General features: G+C 41.6%; 1 protein-coding gene across 1 annotated transcript in view; it reads right to left on the reverse strand.

The window, feature by feature from the left end:
• Positions 1–2,585: 2,585 nt before the first annotated feature.
• LOC115134075 (protein-methionine sulfoxide oxidase mical3a-like) overlaps positions 2,586–21,354 on the reverse strand; it is a 119,472-nt gene continuing 100,703 nt past the window's right edge. Inside the window, 8 exon segments of the mRNA XM_065022435.1 lie at positions 2,586–4,816; positions 5,044–5,117; positions 5,307–5,406; positions 9,172–9,237; positions 17,263–17,356; positions 18,407–18,514; positions 19,497–19,547; positions 21,084–21,178. Of these exon segments, the coding sequence (XP_064878507.1) occupies positions 4,632–4,816; positions 5,044–5,117; positions 5,307–5,406; positions 9,172–9,237; positions 17,263–17,356; positions 18,407–18,514; positions 19,497–19,547; positions 21,084–21,178 (773 nt within the window). The 3' untranslated portion in view covers positions 2,586–4,631.

Here is a 21,354-nt window from a genome sequence, read left to right on the forward strand (position 1 = left end):
TAAACACCCGCTCCTCGATGGTGTCAACTGTGCTTATGTCTGCGTAATGAAAAAGCAGGGAAAAAATAAAAACTCCTATTTCTGGTCTAGCGATCGATGACAAACGAGCTCGCTGCCCAGACATAATTACAAAGAGGAGAGTCTCTTGATTAAAATGGTGCCTGTGTAACAGTTTTGCTTCCGTCCCTACCTGGGCTCGAACCAGGGACCCTCTGCACACATAGACAACAGCCATCCTCGAAGCATCGTTACCCATCGCTCCACAAAAGCCGCAGCCCTTGCAGAGCAAGGGGGAAAACTACTTCAAGCTCTCAGAGCGAGTGACATAACTGATTGAAACGCTATAATATTAATCAAATTAATTAAGCCAAATTTCTTAAAATCTATCCCATATACTATGTTATTACAAAAAAAGGTTTTAAATTCTCTGTTAATGCTAATACGGAATTCTATCAAATGCTTCTCAAAGATGATCTCTGGTGGTCAAACTAGCAATAATTTGGCTGAGAATGGCTGAGAATTAAATGACGTGCCACAGAATGCTGCAGCAGCACAACTTTTAAAGGAGGAACCACTGTAGAAGCAGACAATGAAAACTCTTACAATATTTGATGATTACATTTCCCTAGAACAGGTTATAGGCTACGTGTGCATCATCAAGTCAGAACAGTAGGCAAAATGAAGAGGGGTAAATAGACCAAATTATTAGGATGAGGCACATGGGCTACTAACATCTTACAATTTTATAAATTTTATTGAACCTTTATTTAACTAGGCAAGTGAGTTAAGAACAAATTATTATTTACAATGATTGCCTACTATACAAGATACACTGTTTTTAGCTACAGTATACATATCTCCCTGGCATATTACATAATTTATGCAGCACCGCTGTGCTCACATGAACAGGAAGGTGGTGCGGCGGTCCTTTGTGGGCAAATTATGTTATCAAAGTCTGGCATTCTCTGGATTTATGGTGCATTCAAAACAACTGGAGGCCAGATTTACAATTCCGAGTTGAAAGACAGTTCAAAATGTATTTTCCCAGTCGAAGCTCATTTATTCTCGACTTCCCAGTTGTCTTGCACTCCATAAAGTCAAGTTTTCACAGTTTTGAGTTAGTTGTTTTGAGCGCGGCACAAATCATGCTTTATTGACAGCATGGCCAATGTTGAATGTCTATCATTTTAAACTTGGAAAAGAGCCCTTTATAATCCCAGATTTGGGACCACACTGCTACTACGGTCACTGATTCCTTCCAAACCACTCGTTGAATTTGCGATTTCCAACTTGTTGTGTAATGTTTATGTCCAATGGCTGATGAGCACAGATACATTTTATCTATAACTTCTCTTCCTTATTTCTCTTCATATCACAAGGATTAAAAAGGATTTGCCAGTAGATTGCCGACTTGATTCATGATGACTGCTAGCTAAGATTTTGAAAGTATGATGTTGACATGATCAGTCCAATCAAAGTTACTGTACATATGTGATTTGATGTTATTTTATTTGTGGCCAATGACCTTGAGCCTTCTTGGATGGGCACTTCTGTAACTATGGCAGCACCCAAAGGGCTAGAATTTTCGAGGTCTCCTCTTAGACTTTGCAGTGACGTAGTGTCCCCGTGAGTGACAGAACTGGCTTGCCCCACCACCACAAAGCATTGAGCTAGGCTGAAACACCTGCATTTTGGAGCTGCCTTACTCAAGAAAACAAAAGAGACCATTTTTTTACTCTGCTTTATTAATACAATGATATATTATTTTTTACATTGTGTGCAAACTGATGTGTGACATGTATTAATGCCAAAATAATATGCAAGCCCCAACCAGCTGCCCTGATTGAAGGATCGCCACTGCAATGGTGTAAAATGTAGCTATCTACTGTAAACCTCTGTTGGGAATTTGGCATGGCCAAACAATCACCGCAGTAGCTTATGCAAGGAAGCAACATGCCTACTTTAACTTTCCTTATAATATATTATTATGGACTATTGAACTTAAACAAATGCTATGCAATGCAATGCATACCATGCAGCATTGCTCATCTTACCTGACAGTCCCAGAAACAAGATGCAATCATTTCTGCTTAGCCGTCTTGCATGTTTAAAATAAAATGGTCTCGTCTGCAGACATCCACCCCTTGTTACAGATATGGCCCCACTGGAATACTGGATACACAGAAATATCGGAGTTTTCAACCGGCAAGTGGATCAAATCTGTCAGTGTGTGAAGAAACTAAATGCCAGGTTTTGCCCTTGTCGTACAGTAAAAGTGAAAACATCCTTTAATTAATTAGTCGCCAGGTTCATGTAACACATGCTGTCATGTTGGGAAGATTCTGAGAACGCTGCACTTATTTAATATGCCATAAAAGAAGCACTCCTGGTTTGAGTTGGGCAAATAATCAAGATCAGCTTTTCTTCAGGTGTGCTAGTTCTGGAATAGACCAAATTAGTGGAATTGACAGGGGGAAGCCTACTATGCAGGACAGTCATTAATAAGGTGAATATTCACATTTCTATCATAAAATCATAGTTGTAGTAAGTTTATACAGAAGCCTACACATAAAAGGAGACATGCGTTTCTAAATGAACAACCGCATTGCTTTATTGCCGTTTCAGCATACATCCAACACCCTATGCATTTTGGCTAAATGAAGCAGCATTTACATATTTGTCGTGTTTGTCAACATACAGTTTTAAAAATTAGGATTCATTTTTCTTTACATATGATACATTTTTGCACACATGTTTATAAATATCAATAAAATCTGTCAAAACTTATCACACACCATCTAAACCAGCCTTGAAATTATGTAACTTTTTTGTATTCACAGCTCTGTTTAATTCTTACACAAATTCTCAGTGTATGTATCTATCAATACAGAAAAATATATAAAACTGTGACCAACCAGAGATTTACAGTTTGGCAGAAAGGCTAGTAAGGTCAAATGCCAAACAAAAGCACATGCTCCTGTGACTGACATAATAGAAGTGGTTTAGAGCAACCTTTCTGTCTCCACTTCTACTCATAACTGCTGTTTGACAACCTGTAGTTGTATGAAAGGATTTTACCAAAAAACACAATATAGAAATGTACTTCTGGTGGGATACATAAAAGTTTAAACCCTAAAAAGAAAACAAAAATATTAAAACAGAAGGGAAAAGGGCATCTTGCTCCAAAGCAGGTAATGTACCTCAGCCCCAGGGATAGCGAAGCCAGAGTTCTGTGGTTTAGAACTTCCATATTGAAGCATATCCACTGACGCAAGTGTCTCATGACACCAGTTAGTGATGTCAGTTCACTTATGGTATTATGATAACACGATGTATTGATACTGTGTAAGCCCAATAAGACACTGCCCCGAATGTTGTTCTCTTCACTGTTTAACCTACACTGAGGACATTTCATGGTATATGCCAGTTAGTATTGAATAAGGGCTACTGATTATAAAATGAAATATCAGTGTGATTTATGGTGAATGGCATGGTATGGAGAAGCCACATGATCGCTCAGAACTAGGACACCGAGAGATGTGTCAAGTGGGTTGCTTGCTGAAGTGTACATGTGTCAATGAATCTATGCTACAGGTTAACTATTCACACCAGCACAACTTTCAGAGTCAAAGACAATGTAACGCAGGATATTTTTCTGAGCCTGCAGCAGCCTCCACTCCAAGCCATTACACAATGTCTTCTTGGTGATGGAGTTTTGAGTTGATTTCCTTGCAGTCAATGTTATAGAGAGCACATGTGCAATCCGCCGAGCCTCCAGTTCAGGCACTCTCCTCCGTGAACACGGAAAATACCAAAATCAGTTAATTCAGGTTCTCTATCAAAACCAAGCCAATAAATACAAAACAACCAAGTGACCAGATTCCATTGATCCTTAATGTTGACTCTTCAGGTGAATCTCTGTGCAAAAAAATGATGGGACTTTTAGAGTCTCATCCTTATTGGCTCCTCAGAATGTGGAAGCCAATGTGTAATTGGAGTGAAAGGCAGCTAAAGGAGAGGATGTCCCTCCCCAGTCAGCAGTCACAATAGTAGAGTATGTTATGAGGTTAGGTTGAGATTGATAGAATGAGAGTGAGACCACTCCTCCCCTTCCCACAGAAACCCTGTAACAGTCAATAGGTCAAGGCCTACCCTCATCTAAAACCCCCGCTTTGATAATATGTCGTGTTCTACACATGTAGTACATTGAAACAGGTATCATACATTGAATTCCTTTACAACAGCAGGACCTAACCTCTTTCTTCCCTTCGCGTGTTTGAGATTAAATGAAATAATAAAACATTGTTCCCCATTCTGGAGAACCGCTCCAAGAACTTCTGAAGTTCTGAGACAGTCCAGGATGTAGTTGCTCCTCCCACCGTGATTTGATAGTGAGGGGAGATATCACTGGAGGTAATGATGCCTGGCTGGTGGCAGGGTAGATATGTAAACATTATAGACTGCTCCAACAGAGGAGCCGTAATGGAACAACTCCATTCTGCACACATTCTCTACTGGGTTATCTGGGACCGAGCATGAGGCCGTGGGTTGGGCCTTCACTGAGCCCTGACACAGAGCAGGGGTAGTGTATTATTTGAGTTACGGTGGATGGTGAGTTTAGTCTCTCCTCCTCAGGCCCAGTTGAGGTTGAAGCCCTTGGAGAGCATGACAGACTCCAGGTCCTTGTCCTCCTCCTTCTCACTGAGCCTCTGCTCCTCCAGGAGGGCTACCAGGGAGTCTCTCTGCTCCACCACCTCCAGCATCTCATTCAGGATGTGCTTCTCCTGCGCCAGCTCTACCTCCGTCTTCATGTGGTCTGAGGAGGAGAGGGGGATGAAAGCAAGAGAAAGAGGGACAGATAAGTAGAGAATTCATATATGGAGAGGAACGTGAAAAAAGTGTCTCACTGAGGTAATCAGGATTTGGTGAAACCATGAATGTTGTTTCCCATGGTCCTGCACCTTTCATATTTTTTAACGGTGCACACAAATTGCCATTCGGGGAAAATAAAGATTTATTGAATTGAAAATTGGCGGTCCTCACCTTCAATTGCCATTCGTTCCCTCAGGTCCTGCTGCAGTCGACTCTGGCGATCCTCCAGCTCCAGTTCTCGTGCACTGGGGGACAGAAAGACAGACTTACGGCCCAACTATTACACCTGAGGCCCTGAATTATGTCTCATGTCTAAATGATGTCTCAAATCTATGTCTAAATTATGTCTGTCTACCTTTAGTTAGAGCACCTTATATAGATACAGAGTTCACCTTCAGTAGGCCTATAACATAGGATAATAATGGTTAACTCACAATATCATCAGCTCAGATTCGTATCGCACCAGGGCGTTTTTCTCCTGCACCAGTTTGAACCACTCCTGCATGAGCTTGGGGTCGTCCTTTTTGCCCATCCCTGGAAGAAGAAGCAACAAAGAAAGGGGAGTGAGGGAAACGGCAGGGCAGAGGAGGCTTTAGGTGGGTCTGATGCAGACACGGACACAGGCAATGCAATGACAGCCAAGCCAAGACGTCTTTGTTGTGGGAATGGATGGCGAAGTGGGGATGATGGGCCGGGCTGGGCCGGACTGTTGACCAGGGGTCGGGATGGTCTTGCCGTATGCCTCACAGAAGATGAAGTGGAGGAGATTTCAACTTTGGGAAATGAGCAGGAAAAACAGGCGTTTCAAAGTTGAAAGTTTGTGTATCACTAACTTCTGAGACAGACGCCCTTGCTACTGTACTGTAATATAATAATAATAATCAATAACAACACACTGAACAAAAATATAAACGCAAAGTGTAAAGTATTGGTCTCATGTTTCATGAGCTGAAATAAAAGATACCAGAAATGTTCCATAAGCACAAAAAGCTTATTTCCCTCACATTTTGTGCACAAATTTGTTTACATCTCTGTTAGTGAGGATTTCTCCTTTGCCAAGATAATCCATCCACCTAACAGGTGATTAAACAGCATGATCATTACACGGGTGCACCTTGTGCTGGGGACAATTAAAGGCCACTAAAATGTGAAATTTTGTCACACAACAAACACAATGCCATAGATGTCTCAAGTTTTGATGGAGCGTGCAATTGACATGCTCACTGCAGAAATGTCCACCAGAGCGGTTTCCAGATAATTTAATGTTTCTCTCTCTACCATAAGCCGCCTCCCAACGTAATTTTAGATCATTTGGCAGTACGTCTAACTGTCCTCACAACCGCAGACCACGCCAACCCAGGACCTCCACATCCAGATTCTTCACCAGCCATCCGGACAGCTGATGAAATTGTGGGTTTGCACAACCGAAGAAACAGTCTCAGGGAAGCTCATCTGCATGCTAGTCGTCCTCACCAGGGTCTTGACCTGACTGGAAAATGCTCACCTTCGATGGCCTCTGGCACGCTGGAGAAGTGTGCTCTTCACAGATGAATCACGGTTTCAACTGTACCGAGCAGATGGCAGAAAGCCTGTATGGTGTTGTGTGGGCGAGAAGTTTTACTGATGTCAACGTTGTGAAGAGAGTGCCCCATGGTGGCGATGGGGCTATGGTATGGGCAGTAATAAGCTATGGACAATGAACACAATTGCATTTTATCGATGGAAATTAGAATGCACAGAGATCCCGTGACGAGATCCTGAGGCCCATTGTCATGCCATTCATACGCTGCCATCACCTCATGTTTCAGCATGATAATGCAGGGACCCATGTCGCAAGGATCTGTACACAATTCCTGGAAGCTGAACATTTCTCAGCCCTTCCATGGCCTGCATACTCACCAGACATGTCACCAATTGATCATGTTTGGGATGCTCTGGATCGGCATTTTACGACAGCGCATTCCAGTTCCCACCAATATCCAGCAACTTCGCACAGCCATTGAAGAGGAGTGGGACAACATTCCACAGGCCACAATCAACAGCCTGATCAACTCTATGCGAAGGAGATGTGTCGCATGAGGCAAATGGTGGTCACACCAAATGGTTTTCTGAACCACGTCCCTACCTTTAAAAAAAAAGATATCTGTGACCAACAGATGCATATCTGTATTCCCAGTTGTGAAATCCATAGATTAAGGCATAATGAATTCATTTGAATTGATTTCCTTTTATGAACTGTAACTCAGTAAAATCTTTGAAATTGTTACATGTTGCGTTTACATTTTTGTTCAGTATATATGCCATTTAGCAGACACTTCTACCCAAAGCGACTTACAGTCCCGCCTGCATACATTTTTAACATACGGGTGGTCCCGGGAAACAAAAACTCTATCCTGGTGTTGGAAGCACCATGTTCTACCAACTAAGCTACAGAGGACCCCTGTATGTTCAGAGCAGTTGTCGTCTCCTACCACTGTTTGTCCTACCCTCCACTACCACCTACCACCTTACGGAGAGGGCCATAGGTAGGGGGACAGGGCAGAAAACCGTGGTGTATTCCACCACATTGTACCCGAGATGTTGTACTCAGGGATGTTCTACACAGAGATAAAACACCAGAAGAGTTTCTCTCTATGGAAGTTCTACATCCCTACATGCAACAAAGTACCACCAGTAGAAATAAAGGATCCTGTCAGATCCTATTCATACAGAGCAGTTTCAAAAAACCTGTGTTATGAATGATTTAATTCTCCCTATGGCTTCTACTACGGAGTCAAATGATGGCGCCGATCTGTCATTTAGACCAATAGTGAAGCTATCATACTCCCCTATTAAACCTGCCTGAGGGAGAAGACTGGTATTTGGCATGCATTACTGCAGTCAAGGGCCAGCGGCCAAATAACTTTTACCCTTATGCCACTGTAAAGGTGGCCAGTCCATGCTATGCTATAGAAAGTCTGCTAGCATTTTTCATCTGTCGCACGTAGGTGGGAGCCAAGCGGTTTCAATGAGACACTGGGGGGCAAACCATTGATGCAGCATGATGTACTTAACTGGAGTGGTGGAGTCTCTTGCAAAACAAAAAGGAAAAACACAGCATACACATAAATCAAATGGCTGTGCTCTCGGGTGCTGCTGCCGGTTTTCGCTGATTAACAGACAAGGACAGAGAGAGGCAAAGCGGAGTTCCTCAGACGGAGGAACTCAGACAGGACAAAGAGGAGATGGAAACAGGTGGATTTGCTAACTTAACCAACAATGTGCTTGCTTTTCCCTCTCCCTCTCTCTTTCTTTCTTTGCGCCTCGTCCACCACCCTTAGCCCAGGTTCCAAGATCACAGGAGAGAAGAGCCACAGTTAACAACATAACACACATCCAGCCTGAAAACCAGATCGCACAGAACACACATAGGCATGTTTTGTTTACATTGATCAGAAAGCTTCTCAAGCAGTTCCACACAGACATACATGTGTTAGAGACAGTAGAACAGATGATCCAGAATGTTGTAGAATATGGAAAACTGAGATGTGTCACAAGTTGTAGGTCTATCGCTCTCTTTATCACAACCTTGTCACACACAGTCTTGGTTGTAACACACTATAGTCAAGAGAGAGGCTGTCAGGCAGCTTTCACACACTATAGAGAGACTACACCACTCAGTAGTGGGAGATAGATGGCTTTTCATGTCCATTAGTTTTACAGCAAACAGAGGACATGCTTTTGATTAAACACACAATGAAGCAGAGTAGTTTCCCCTTTAGCTGCAGCTACTTGGAATGATGGAAAAATGTGTGCACAATAGCTGTTTACTTACTTGGGTTGTTAACCAGGGTTGAGGGGTTTCTAATATGTTTCTGCTTGAGACTGTTAATCTCAAGGCAAATTCATCTGGGAGGGGGTCTATAGAAGCCTCCATGTTACATGGTTGATTCAAGACTGTAAATAAACCACTTAAAAATACTATTGGTGACAGTGTGCACTAGGTTTCTGAGTATCCTCAACTCAACAAACCAAAAGTCGCATAGACATGTCCTGTCCTTATTTTCTCATCTACACCGTTCCAGCAAGTTTACAAATGTCTACATAAATGTGTGTAATGTTCAGTGTGATACGACTATGGTAGATAGGGAACGGTGACATCCTGGGGAAATCTACTGAGCCTGGACACACAGAGGGAGAGGAGGAGGAAGGGGGGTTTCAGGAGACCGAGGGGAGGAGCCCTGCTTCGTGGATCCCCGCGGTCGGTTGCTGTGGTAACCTGAAGCAGCCAGCAGCAGGCAAGGCAATAGGTTACGTTACCTTCAGAGGAACAGCAGGGACAGAAGGAGATAGGTCTTCGGCGAGGGGTCCCGACAAAGGGCTCAACTACTTCCACAACATAGGGAAAGAGTGCCAAGGGGTGGGGTGGAGGAAGAGGAGGAAGAAGTGATAGACAGAGAAAAAAAGTGTAGAGGACATAAAGCGTGAGAGGAAGTGTAGGAGGGAGGGAGAGATGGGGGGAAGATGAGGAAGAAAGAACAGTGAGGAGAAAAATCTAAAAGAATGAGAGCACTAGGAGAAGGAGGGAGAACTGAAAGCACCTGTAGAGAGGAGGTGAGAGAGATCAGTTGTGTGGGGTCAGAGAAGGTGAAAAAAAAAAGAGAGTGAAAACACAAAGGGCTGGAAAGAACAGGGGAATAATCCTCATCTTTCATCTGATGTACTCAGAATAATACTCCTCAAATTCAGAAAAACTGTTGTGACAATAGAGTTCTATGGGGTGATACAGGAGCCTTCCCAATACCAATGTTGTGTAATGTGTTGACAATGCTCTGCAAATTAGATTCATCTAAATGAAAACAGCTTTTTATTCATCATCACTTGAGATTTACAGAAATAGAAGATAAATCATCTAAGCGGGAAAGAGTTAATTATTCCATCTTTGAAAATATTTCAGCTCTCCCAGGTAAACATAACTTGTATTTGTGGCTACTTTTGAAGTGCAAATTAGCATTTTTGTGCAAATGCGTGTGAACCTCCGTGAGAAAGTACTCACATATGAGGTCATACTGTCTACCGGATATAGTGAGGATAGATAAACACTGTACTAGGCACAAACTGTAAGGTGAAGAGGAGATATAAAGTAATTGAGTTTCTCAACGAAGAAGAGCCTTCTATCAGAGAGTGTATCGGACAAACGATGAGTAGGGGATGGTGTCACACACCGATACAACAGGAAATGCACACAATGTACTCAACAGTCTGAGACTCAGAGAGAATGGAATGCTGGTGAAATTAACCACAAGAGACTATCACAGTAGAATCATAACTCTCCACTCAAACAAGATAGGCTGTCTCACATACTCACTGCTGTGAGATTTTAAAGTGCAATGGTTCCGCCTCATACCTCATCATAAAACCACAGTTATTTATTATAATGTGTATGTAAAGTACCAAATCATTGAGAATCATTGTGAAACTAGCGTGCCTATTTGAGGTGATTATGGTTGTAAATGGAGTGATAGATAAGATGCGTCACTGCAGTCAACCCTGCTGGCCAAAAGCGAGAGCATGACAGCAGTTTCCTTTGTTAGCTTTTAGCACCCCCTGCAGGGCTGCTGCACACACAGCACAGCCATGCTGCTTCCCTCAATAGCCTGTGTTTCAGTTCATGACTTGGCCAGTGCCAGCTAGATGGAAGCCAGTTCAATTCACTTCACCAGACAGGGTAACACTATCAGGCCAAAGTTACAGAATGCCAACAATGTATACCTTGTCCTCCACACAGCCCAGAAGCTTGAGACCATCAGACACACACTGCATTCAGTTTGGAAGATCAAACCAAGTGGCAATGGTGTCTCTCTTCAATTCCAGAAATGGATGCCTCATCTAACTTGCTTCGATTTACTCAAAAACCGAAACATTTATAATTGTTGCATGCAATTGTACCGAGGGTCTATAAACCACATAGTGAATGTGATAACACTATTGGGGGACAATGACCAGATAGATTTTTCCAGTGTTTACAACACTCCAGGCCATCTCCTTTCTAATGGGTGACAACGACAACATCATCACAGAGAGCGGGACAGTCAGACGGTCAAGACACCACATCCACGCTGGGTCACCAATACAGACTCTTTTAGACAATCACAGGTAGCATCCAAAATGGCACCCTGTTACCTACGTAGTGCACTACTTTTTACCAGAGCCAAATGGCCATATATGGGACACTAGTTTAAACCAGGGCCCATACCCAGTAGTGCGTAATATCGGGCCATGGTCAAAAGTAGTGCAATATATAGGGAATAGGCCATTTTGTATGCACACACAATGTGAATATGACGGCTATGAGGGGTCAAGACCAAACACTGCTTTTCAGCACAGACACGTATATTACAGGGAGTTACGCAACAGGGCAGGTATGAGAGAGTCAGAAGAGCACGAGCACCAGCGCTGGGACTACAGGGATACAGCAGCACCAGAGCTGGGACTACAGGGATACAGCAGCACCAGCGCTGGGACTACAGGGATACAGCAGCACCAGAGCTGGGACTACAGGGATACCAGAGCTGGGACTACAGGGATACAGCAGCACCAGAGCTGGGACTACATGGATACAGCAGCACCAGAGCTGGGACTACAGGGATACAGCAGCACCAGAGCTGGGACTACAGGGATACAGCAGCACCAGAGCTGGGACTACAGGGATACAGCAGCACCAGCGCTGGGACTACAGGGATACAGCAGCACCAGAGATGGGACTACAGGGATACAGCAGCACCAGAGCTGGGACTACAGGGATACAGCAGCACCAGAGCTGGGACTACAGGGATACAGCAGCACCAGAGCTGGGACTACAGGGATACAGCAGCACAGCTCTAAGGCTAGTCAAGGGCCAGGAGTTTAGTTAGGAGTTTTGGGGTCAGTAAGGTGCGGGGTGCACTATTCACCAGTTGGGTAGGTGGGTGTGTGTGTGTGTGTGGTTCTACTTTAATATTATCCCTGCCACATAGCCTAGTGGTTAGAGCGTTGGACTAGTAACCGGAAGGTTGCAAATTCAAATCTGTCGTTCTGCCCCTGAACAGGCAGTTAACCCACTGTTCCTAGGCCGTCATTGTAAATAAGAATTTGTTCTTAACTGACTTGCCTAGTTAAATAAAGGTAAACAAAATAAAAAAAGATGTGTTAGCATGTGTGTTCTCTTTACTAAATGCTTTCATAGTTATTATACTTGTACACTATTCCAATGCATAGATGTTATTATGTAATCCAGTTCCCAAGCTTTTTCCACTCAGGGACCCCCTTCCAGCATTGGGGAATATACTGTGCAAGTGCCATGTCTATTTCCTGCAATTCTACACATTTTGCCATGGGGTGCAATTCTACACATTTTGCCATGGGATGCAAAGAAAATAGTTCAGTTTAAAACTAATTTTCTTGCAATTCTATACATTTTGTGACTTAAACAACTACAACAATATTTATGGGCAAAAAAAACCATTAGCTGACATGGGCTACTTGAGCTGAACATTTCTGACAAGTTATAAATAGCTCTCTAAGTACTACCTCATTTCGAAATTACACCTTGCGCATTCTACTATTACAACTTTCAAGAGTACGTTTAACGCCCCACAGTTTGGGAACCACTGATGTAATCAATGCAGTGAAATTAACATTAAAATGATCAAAGAGTGTGTGAAAATGATCTTAACAAGAAAAGGGGGAAAAAAGTGTGTGATCTTTCTGACTGTGTGTGCGCTACGTGTCTATTAGAAGTGATACTGGAGGGATCTGAGAGTGACTAGGCTTCTGCCGCAGGAGGGCATGCAGCTCTGAGGAAACAAGCTCCAGACCAGTACTATAGAAGGGAAAGACAGATATAGGTGGGTTAGCTGTTAGTTATTTGGAAGCGACAGATTGGAAATACATACCGCCCAGATGCAAGTCCATGATTTCACTGTAATTAGACTCTCCCCAATAGTCTACAACAGGGATATATTAGAGATATGAGTTATTGTACACACACAGACTCCACTGGGCAACACCAATCTGCAAGAAGATGGTCATGCACATGCTTGCACACACACACCACAACCACACACACCACAACCAAACACAGTTCAAACATACACACAAATACTCACCACAATACATATGCAGTCAAGTACACATATTGGCTTTTACTACATGTACTTTTCCGTAATGATAGGGTGGCTACATATATTTCCTGTAAGGCTGTGTACTGCCTCTGTGTATGAGACATTAACTATGTGTGTGTGAGGCAACACCAGGTATGGAGTGTCACGGTACCGGTGACTCACTCATCTGATACACTGATGCTTTAGAGTAGGCATACACCATATCAACCACAAGGGTGTAGTGGGTTAAGATGTCTTATATGTACAGTAGTATTCCCACTTTTGATTGGTAACCATACCAATACATCAATGCATATGTATGCGCTTGGCCACAATTGTATTCAGTCTTGGTGAACAGAAACCCTTCCATATGAGGCTATGTGGACAAACACATCCAATGTGAGCACACACACATCTATGTCGAAACACAAAGACATTCTCCAAATCGCATGCCGCTCAGACGATGACCGACAGAAACCATTAGAGTACAGTATGGGTGTTGTATTAACTACAGTGAGTCTAATGTTTTGATAAAGTACAATAAGTCCCCTTATACTTTGAAAGCATAGACGACAGAGAGGTTAAAGTCCACTTGAGAGAAAATTCACTCTGATTTAGTTTAGTATTGTGGAGTAACTAAGAATGTTGTTGATCCATCCTCTGTTTTCTCCTATCACAGCAATTAAACTCTGTAGCGGTTTTAAAGTCACCATGCACCTCATGGTGAAATCCCTGAGCGTTTTCTCCTGAGTGGTTGGAAGGACGCCTGTATGTTTGTAGTGACATATTTGTGGTGACTGGGTGTATTGATACACCATCCAAAGTGTAATTAATAACTTCACCATGCTTAATAACTTCACCACGCTCAAAGGGATATTCAATGTCTGCTTCTTTTTCTTTTTTTTACCCGTCTACCAATAGGTGCCCTTCTTTGCGAGGCATTGGAAAACCTCCCTGGTCTTTGTGGTTCAATCTGTGTTTGAAATTCACTGCTCGACTGAACGACCTTACATATAATTGTATGTGTAGGGTACAGAGACGAGGTAGCCATTAAAGAATTCTGATAAACACTATTATTGCACACAGAGTAAGTCCATACAACTTCATTTGTCACTTGTTAAGCAAATCTTTACTCCTGAACTTATTTAGGCTTGCAATAACAAAAGGGGTTGCACTTTTTATTAATTTGCTAAATTGCAAAAAAAAAATCTAAAAACATAATTCTACTTTGACATTATGGGCTATTGTGTGTTGACCAGTGACAAAATATCTCAATTTAATTCAAATTCAGGCTGTAAAATGTATGGGGGGGGGGGGGTCGAGGGGTGTGAATACTTTCTGAAAGCACTGTATGTTATAAGCGAGCATTCACCAGTTTGTGTAGTTCACATAGGTTACCAATAATTATAGATTATTTTGAGACTTACAAAATAGTATCTATTTATGCTATACTTTGCATGCCTTGAAACCCTATTTAAAAGTTGTTAGCATTGTATTGTGTAATGTTCTACAGTAAACAAGAATGACTTCATCAACTGAGTGAAAGTTCTGATGTCTGTGATAGTCCCTTGTCTTGCACAGTGTGAATGTATTGTTTCAGAGTAAGAGATACCACCAGTATCTAGACACTGCATATCTAGATACAAGATGAACTTAGATGAGGATTTCTACAAATTTAAGAATATACTTTCATTCACTGCTAAACCAGGGCGACTGGTTTTATGAAAAGTATAGTTTGGATACTCTCAAGCAAGAAAGATAAGCAGAATTGATGCTATCCCAGCTACTTTTTCTACATAAAGGAGAGGTCAATGCGTGTTTAGAGGAAATGTGGTACATAGATAATAACCCCTCAGTAACAGTACTTGAGAATGCTTGAATTGATTCTGTATTTACAGATCCAGAATGTAATTAACATACAATTAGCGTATAACTTACATAAATGTATTACCATAAAAACAGAGATGAACATATTCAACTGTTGAAGAGGATCATCTCCACCCAACTAGGACACTACATCAACAAACTGAATGAAAAGCTCCAAACTCATTCCCCAATCCCAACATTTAAAAAGTAGGCAGTGGCTATGGATACAGAGTTTTTTGCCCACGCCCCCACAGAAAATTCTCTCTTAAAGCTAAGGATCCAGATCACGTTCTGCATGTGTTATTTTACGCACACATTCATTTTTCTAACGTAGCTGCTGCTCACACTCCCCCCAGTTGTGTAAAGTACTTCATTAAAAACACTAAGTCGTTGTTGGGGTCTGTACTTTACTATTTTTGACAATGTTTATTTTTACTTCACTACATTCCAAAAGAAAATAATGGACTTTTTACTCCATATATTTTCCCTGACACCCAAAAGTACTAGTTATATTTAAAATGCTTAGCAGGACAGGAAAATGGTCCATTCATGCACTTATCAAGACATCCCTGGTCATCTCTAGTGCCTCTGATCTGACGGACTCACTAAACACACATGCTTTGTTTGTAAATGTTTGAGTGTTGCCGTGTGCCCCTGGCGATCCATACATTTAAAAAAGAAAACGGTGCTGTCTGGTTTGCATAATAAGGAATTTGAAATGATTCATTCTTAAGAAAATTTAAAACCAAATACTTTTAGATGAGGTACTTTCAATTGAGTCATTTTCTATTACAGTATCTTTACTTTTACTCAAGTATGACAATTGGGTACTTTTTCCACCATTGACTCCACCTCCATATTTCACTCTTTACTCACCCTCTTCTGAACCATGATGATGTTGGCTATGTCTCTGCCTCATATTTCTGAACAGCTGTCTGTTCTTCTCTGTCTGTCTGTTGTAACTAAATATTGCAGTCAGCCCCAACACTTTGGAGCAAAAATAATCAGTGTTTTGTGTGATGATGTAGGCTTACAGTGCATTCGGAAATTATTCAGACCCCTTTTTCCACATTTTGTTACAGTACAGCCTTATTCTAAAATACATTAAATAGTTTTTAAAATCATAATTCAACACACAATACTCCATAATAACAAAGCAAAAACAGGCACAGACCTGGGGAAGGGCACCGAAAAATGTCAAAGTACTGAGTACTGGGGCGGCAGTGGTTAGAGCGTTGGACTAGTAACCAAAAGGTTGCAAGTTCGAATCCTCGAGCTGACAAGGTACAAATCTGTCGTTCTGCCCCTGAACAGGCAGTTAACCCACTGTTCCTAGGCCGTCGTTGAAAATAAGAATTTGTTCTTAACTGACTTGCCTAGTAAAATAAAGGTAAAATAAAATTCAAATAAATAAAGGGTCTGAATACTTATCTAAATGTGATAACAGTTTTTTAGGTTTAATACATTTGCAAATAAATAACCTTTAATCCATTTTAGAATAAAATAACAAAACGTGGAAAAAGGTGAGGGGTCTGAATACTTTCTAAACGCACGGCATCTTTACAGTTTCTGCCACATCCTACTTCCTGAAAAAATAACACTACTTGACTGCCTGTCTTCCTGCACAGCTTGTTTGCAATGATGATAACATTCAATCGCTAATTTTACTGGGTATCTTTGTCTTGCTACGTTCCACATCTGGGCAGCCGAACGTTCTAGGCAGCTAAGCGTGTATCCGGACCGGTAAAAAGAGTCGGACAATGGGAAGTTAATTTTGTATCAACCGGTGCCATAGTTATGCTGTATATGCTGGTATCGTGGTGAGAGTAAATAGCTGCATGTACCTCATCAGCTAAGAAGAACATGAAATCGCTAGACTGTTTGTGTTGTAAGTATGTTTGCAATACTGATTTGTTTGTATGTTTTGTATGTTTGTAATACTGAATTGTGAGTAATACATGTAAATAGCTGCATATAGCCTCCTCACCTCCTGAAAAAAGAACATGAAATCAGGCTTATGCTTACTGAGAAATGGAATGCAATATTTGGAACAGTTTAGTGTACAACATGACGTTTGTAGGAAATTGCGCTTATGCTTAATAGCCTCCTGAGGGAATGCAAGAGTTGGAACAGTTTAGTGCACAACATAAAGTCTGTAGGCAACACCAATGACCAGACAAAGGTGATCAAGGAGGAGGGAGTGGCAGTGGAGTGGGCACACTGATAAAAAAACCTCAATCCTGCACATGAGCAGAAATATCTGTATTTTTAGCCTGGGAAAACTGGGATAAAGAAACTCTATACCCGTATCCACTTCGTAACAAGTATGACCCCACCCCATGTGTGGACCCTGGGGGGGATGTAACCCAATCAGAAAAAGAAGAAGTGAGTGACAGATGGGTACCTGCTTCCCCTCGCAGGGCTTTCTCCACGGCCACGCCCCTCTCCTCCAGCTGTCTTTGCTTCTCCTCCACCTGCTCCAGCTGTCTCTGGATGATCTGAGGGAGCAATGACATGCCAGAGAACAATTCAGAACACACACACACTAAAGCTTAACTTCTTCGAGATAGGGGGCGCTCTTTTAGTTTTTTGGATAAAAAACGTTCCCGTTTTAAACAAGATATTTTGTCACGAAAAGATGCTCGACTATGCATCTAATTGACAGCTTTGGAATGAAAAAACTCTGACGTTTCCAAAACTGCAAAGATATTATCTGTGAGTGCCCCAGAACTAATGCTACAGGCGAAACCAAGATGAAATTTCATACAGGAAATGCCCCAGATTCTGAAGGCGCTGTGTTCCAATGTCTCCTTATATGGCTTATTTCACATGGCGATGTGGGAAGCTAAAAAGGATAGCTAGCTTGCAATGTTTTTAGCCAAGCTACTACTAGCAAAGGAAACTCTTCCTTGCTTTCACAAAATAAAAAATGTTGCTATTTCCCCAATGTGAATAGGACCGGCAAGGATACCAAAAGGTGTCCGCTACTCCAAAAATCCCACTCCACCTACACGAACATAGATAAACGGAGTAAAATGTGGAGTAAACTTAACCCTAACCCTCTGAACTATCCGAGGGAGGAACGACAGGCCAGAACCCACACATATGAACACACACACACGAACATACACAAACACGGAGTGTCTCATTGCACACATATTCATAATATTTCAATGAACTGACAGTTAAAACTAAAAACTTTAGTTTAAAGTTAGAGTTTAAAGTTAATGTCTGAAACCCTCTTAATAATTAACTTCTCAAAGTTGGATTGGTTTTGTTCTTTGGTAAAAAGGCATACTTTTTGTCTTATAAAATATTCATAAGCAGTAACACCGAGGGTGCATAGCTAATTAGTATTGTATTGATCTCTGCATGAAGTTCTGTTTTGATGATCTTCAAAGACATGAAACTGGGCTTGCCAAAATCATTCAAAATTCACAGCTGTCTTGGTTCGCAAGTTGGACCCTTCTGTGTTGGACTCATACACAAGATCCATACTCCACCAACTACGTTTTCTTCCAAAACAACATATCCTATTGACTACTTACCTGGGCTCTGTGCAGCCTCTTCAACTCCTCCTGCTTGGCCTGTCGCCGGGCAGCTTTCTGTACCCTCCGTGTCAGCTTGGCATTGAGCTCCTCCTCTGTGTAGGTTTTCTGTAACAACATTACACCGTGTTAGAGGCCTTTAGAGAGGTGCTTCCCTCAGGCTCCGAGGGAACCAAGCCCTTCATATCCAGGACAGTGGAACCTCACAAGTTCACAGAATGCTCAGAAGACCTTCACAGAACGCTTTCTACAGGGGAGAAACCAGCTAGGGGTGACTGATAGATTGTAGATTACATTATACTATATGACATTGCAGAAAACCCCCAGAGGAGCCTTCTCCTATGGGAGAGAACAATAGCTCTCCATCCCCACAATGGGAGTAAATAGCAAACTGGTGTTTCTTTCTGAGAGGTGGCTATCCATTATACCAAAGATTACCATTGAGAGTACAAGAAGAGATCACCAATTCTAGAAATGGCATAGCTAGGACAAACCCCACAATTAAAACTGAACAGACATAAATACACATAAAACTACAAATGTCTGAGATACCTTAGATTTCCTTGTACAATATTTCACACTTGTATTATTTCCCCAGTCTATAAATTCTCAGAAATGTATGGAAATATATGGATATTTTCTGAGTTGTCCATGTCCATTTTTGTCATCTTTCGGTTATTATTTTTCTGCAATAAAAAGCTGGAGCGATATAGGAAAAGCGATAGTAGTATAGAGAAGTAGACTATAACAAGGAGAGGTAGCTGGAATCCAAGTGGATCCGATAGCAGCACTGGAGAACACTGGGTTGGTTAACATCAGACCAGTACAGACCAAAGATAAGCTGATTGACACCCGACCAGAGAAGACAAAGAAAAAACATGGACGGCCATATTGGAAAGTTGTCATTCATTGTGACCAGAAAAGTAAGGAGTGCAGTAGTTTTTACTTCCGGCGGGGGAGGGGGTAAGTTAGGCGGTCAAGGTGACCACTGGGGCAAAATGGAAAGAGAGGGTTAGGATAGAAGTGCAACGGTTGGCGCATGCGCAGGGGTGATATGACGTGGGTCAATGGACATGTATGCACACACTACCTTTGTGGCGTACGCTCTCTTGAACGCCAATGCGTGAGGGACATAAACAGACTTGGGGGAAGACAAAACAAAACAAACAGAAAAAACAAACAAACAAATGGAATGATTAAATGTATTAATCGGCAAAACCCCCCACATGTCAACCCAATCACTAACACAACCAAAGAGGCAATGTTAAAGGCCCCCCACCTACACAAAGATGAGGGTGCAATGATGAGTTATGGATCAACATTACTAACAGGAATTATTCATGGAACATTTAAATTAAATTATTTGTTTTTAAATAGATACCCAAGGGACAAAGTGAAAAAAACATTGATGCACAACAGTTGATTAAATGAATATTAAGAGATAGAAAAATAGATTAACCTGAACAACTAACAACAGAGCAGTCTGAGCCAAAAATAGGTGACAATAGACTATCTACTATTCCCATGAGAAGAAAATGTACTACTTCACCTCACAGAACGGTCACTACTCAACATCACATCTCTAAAGAACAACAAACACTAAATTAACCACAGAACTAAATGAGCCCTAGTATTCCTCATTGAGCGTCAGAGGGCCTATTAGGATCGAGTGAAGAGATCCACTTTTTATGAATGGGATGTGCCCTTAAAGTACTTGAGCTAAAACCACGTTTTATGCTGCACCATCAGACCTATACCAGTTAGGACTTAGGTGCCTGGGTCCAAAATATGAGGAAACTCAGAGCATGTTTGTCATGCCCATTGATGCTTCAACACATGTTCAGAGACTGTTGTGACCATAACCATGGGCAAGACAACAACAGGAAAAGACCACTTTCTTTCTTGCCAGTTGCTTTGGAAAGTGTGTAAAAGTTTAGGATGATGAATGCGTGCCTCTGGCACTGAGATCCATCTATTCTACTGTATAAACCTCCACAAATACAGCAGCAGTGGACTAAACAAGTTTGAATTTCAACTATTTCAGCGTAATAAATGCAAATGACACTGCATATTTTGACTATTCGCTAATATGATAAGTAAAACTAATTAAATTCAACTCCCACCCTAGACGATGCCCGAGTCCAGTTATAATGTGAATATAATACTTTGCTTGCAGACAGAATAAAATTCCAATTCAATATGTAGAAAATGGAAAAGCTCCAGACCTTTTTTTGATTACTTTTATAATTCTGTTTTGGGATGAGTTAGGGCTTCTAAATAACTTCCTGTTAAAAATAAGAATTTAGGTGATTTGGTGAAATATAGTCCTCAAACCCGTTATTGTAATTGACATTCAACATTTGAATTTTGATGCTTGTTTGAAATTCATAAGCGTTCATCCCACTGTTGCACCTGGTGTAGCACCTCTATGAATTCTTCATGATTCGATCAAGGTCTCGACCTCGTTCTCATTCCTTTTCTCTTTCCCTCAATTTTTTTCTTCTTCTCCATTTTCTCCTCTATTATTTCCTTCTGAATGCCTGACACTAGGTCAAAGATGTCCATATGCCGCTTCGGTTAAGAGTTTAAATCATCATATGACATTTTTAAAAATTACCACAGTGGGGGTGAGGTTTTCATTAGTGAACTGATGATAGATGAAAATAACATGACTCACATCTGCCTTAGACTTCAGGGACGACCTCTCCAGCACATCATCACATGACAGATCTGAGTCCTCAGAGAAGCTCCGGTTTCGGCGCGACTTCAAATCTGGAATGGAGAAACAAACAAAGACACCTGTTATTTCTGTATGGACTTGAAGTCACCATAACTAAAATAACTAGCCTAGAACATATAACCAAAGACTGACCAAAAGGCTTTTACCTCAAAGCCATAAGACTGCTGAACAGTTAAACGGCTACCCAGACTTTCTGCTTTTCACCCCC

The sequence above is a fragment of the Oncorhynchus nerka genome, linkage group LG9a, assembly GCF_034236695.1.
Source record: "Oncorhynchus nerka isolate Pitt River linkage group LG9a, Oner_Uvic_2.0, whole genome shotgun sequence".
In the NCBI taxonomy this organism is placed as follows: Eukaryota; Metazoa; Chordata; class Actinopteri; order Salmoniformes; family Salmonidae; genus Oncorhynchus; species Oncorhynchus nerka.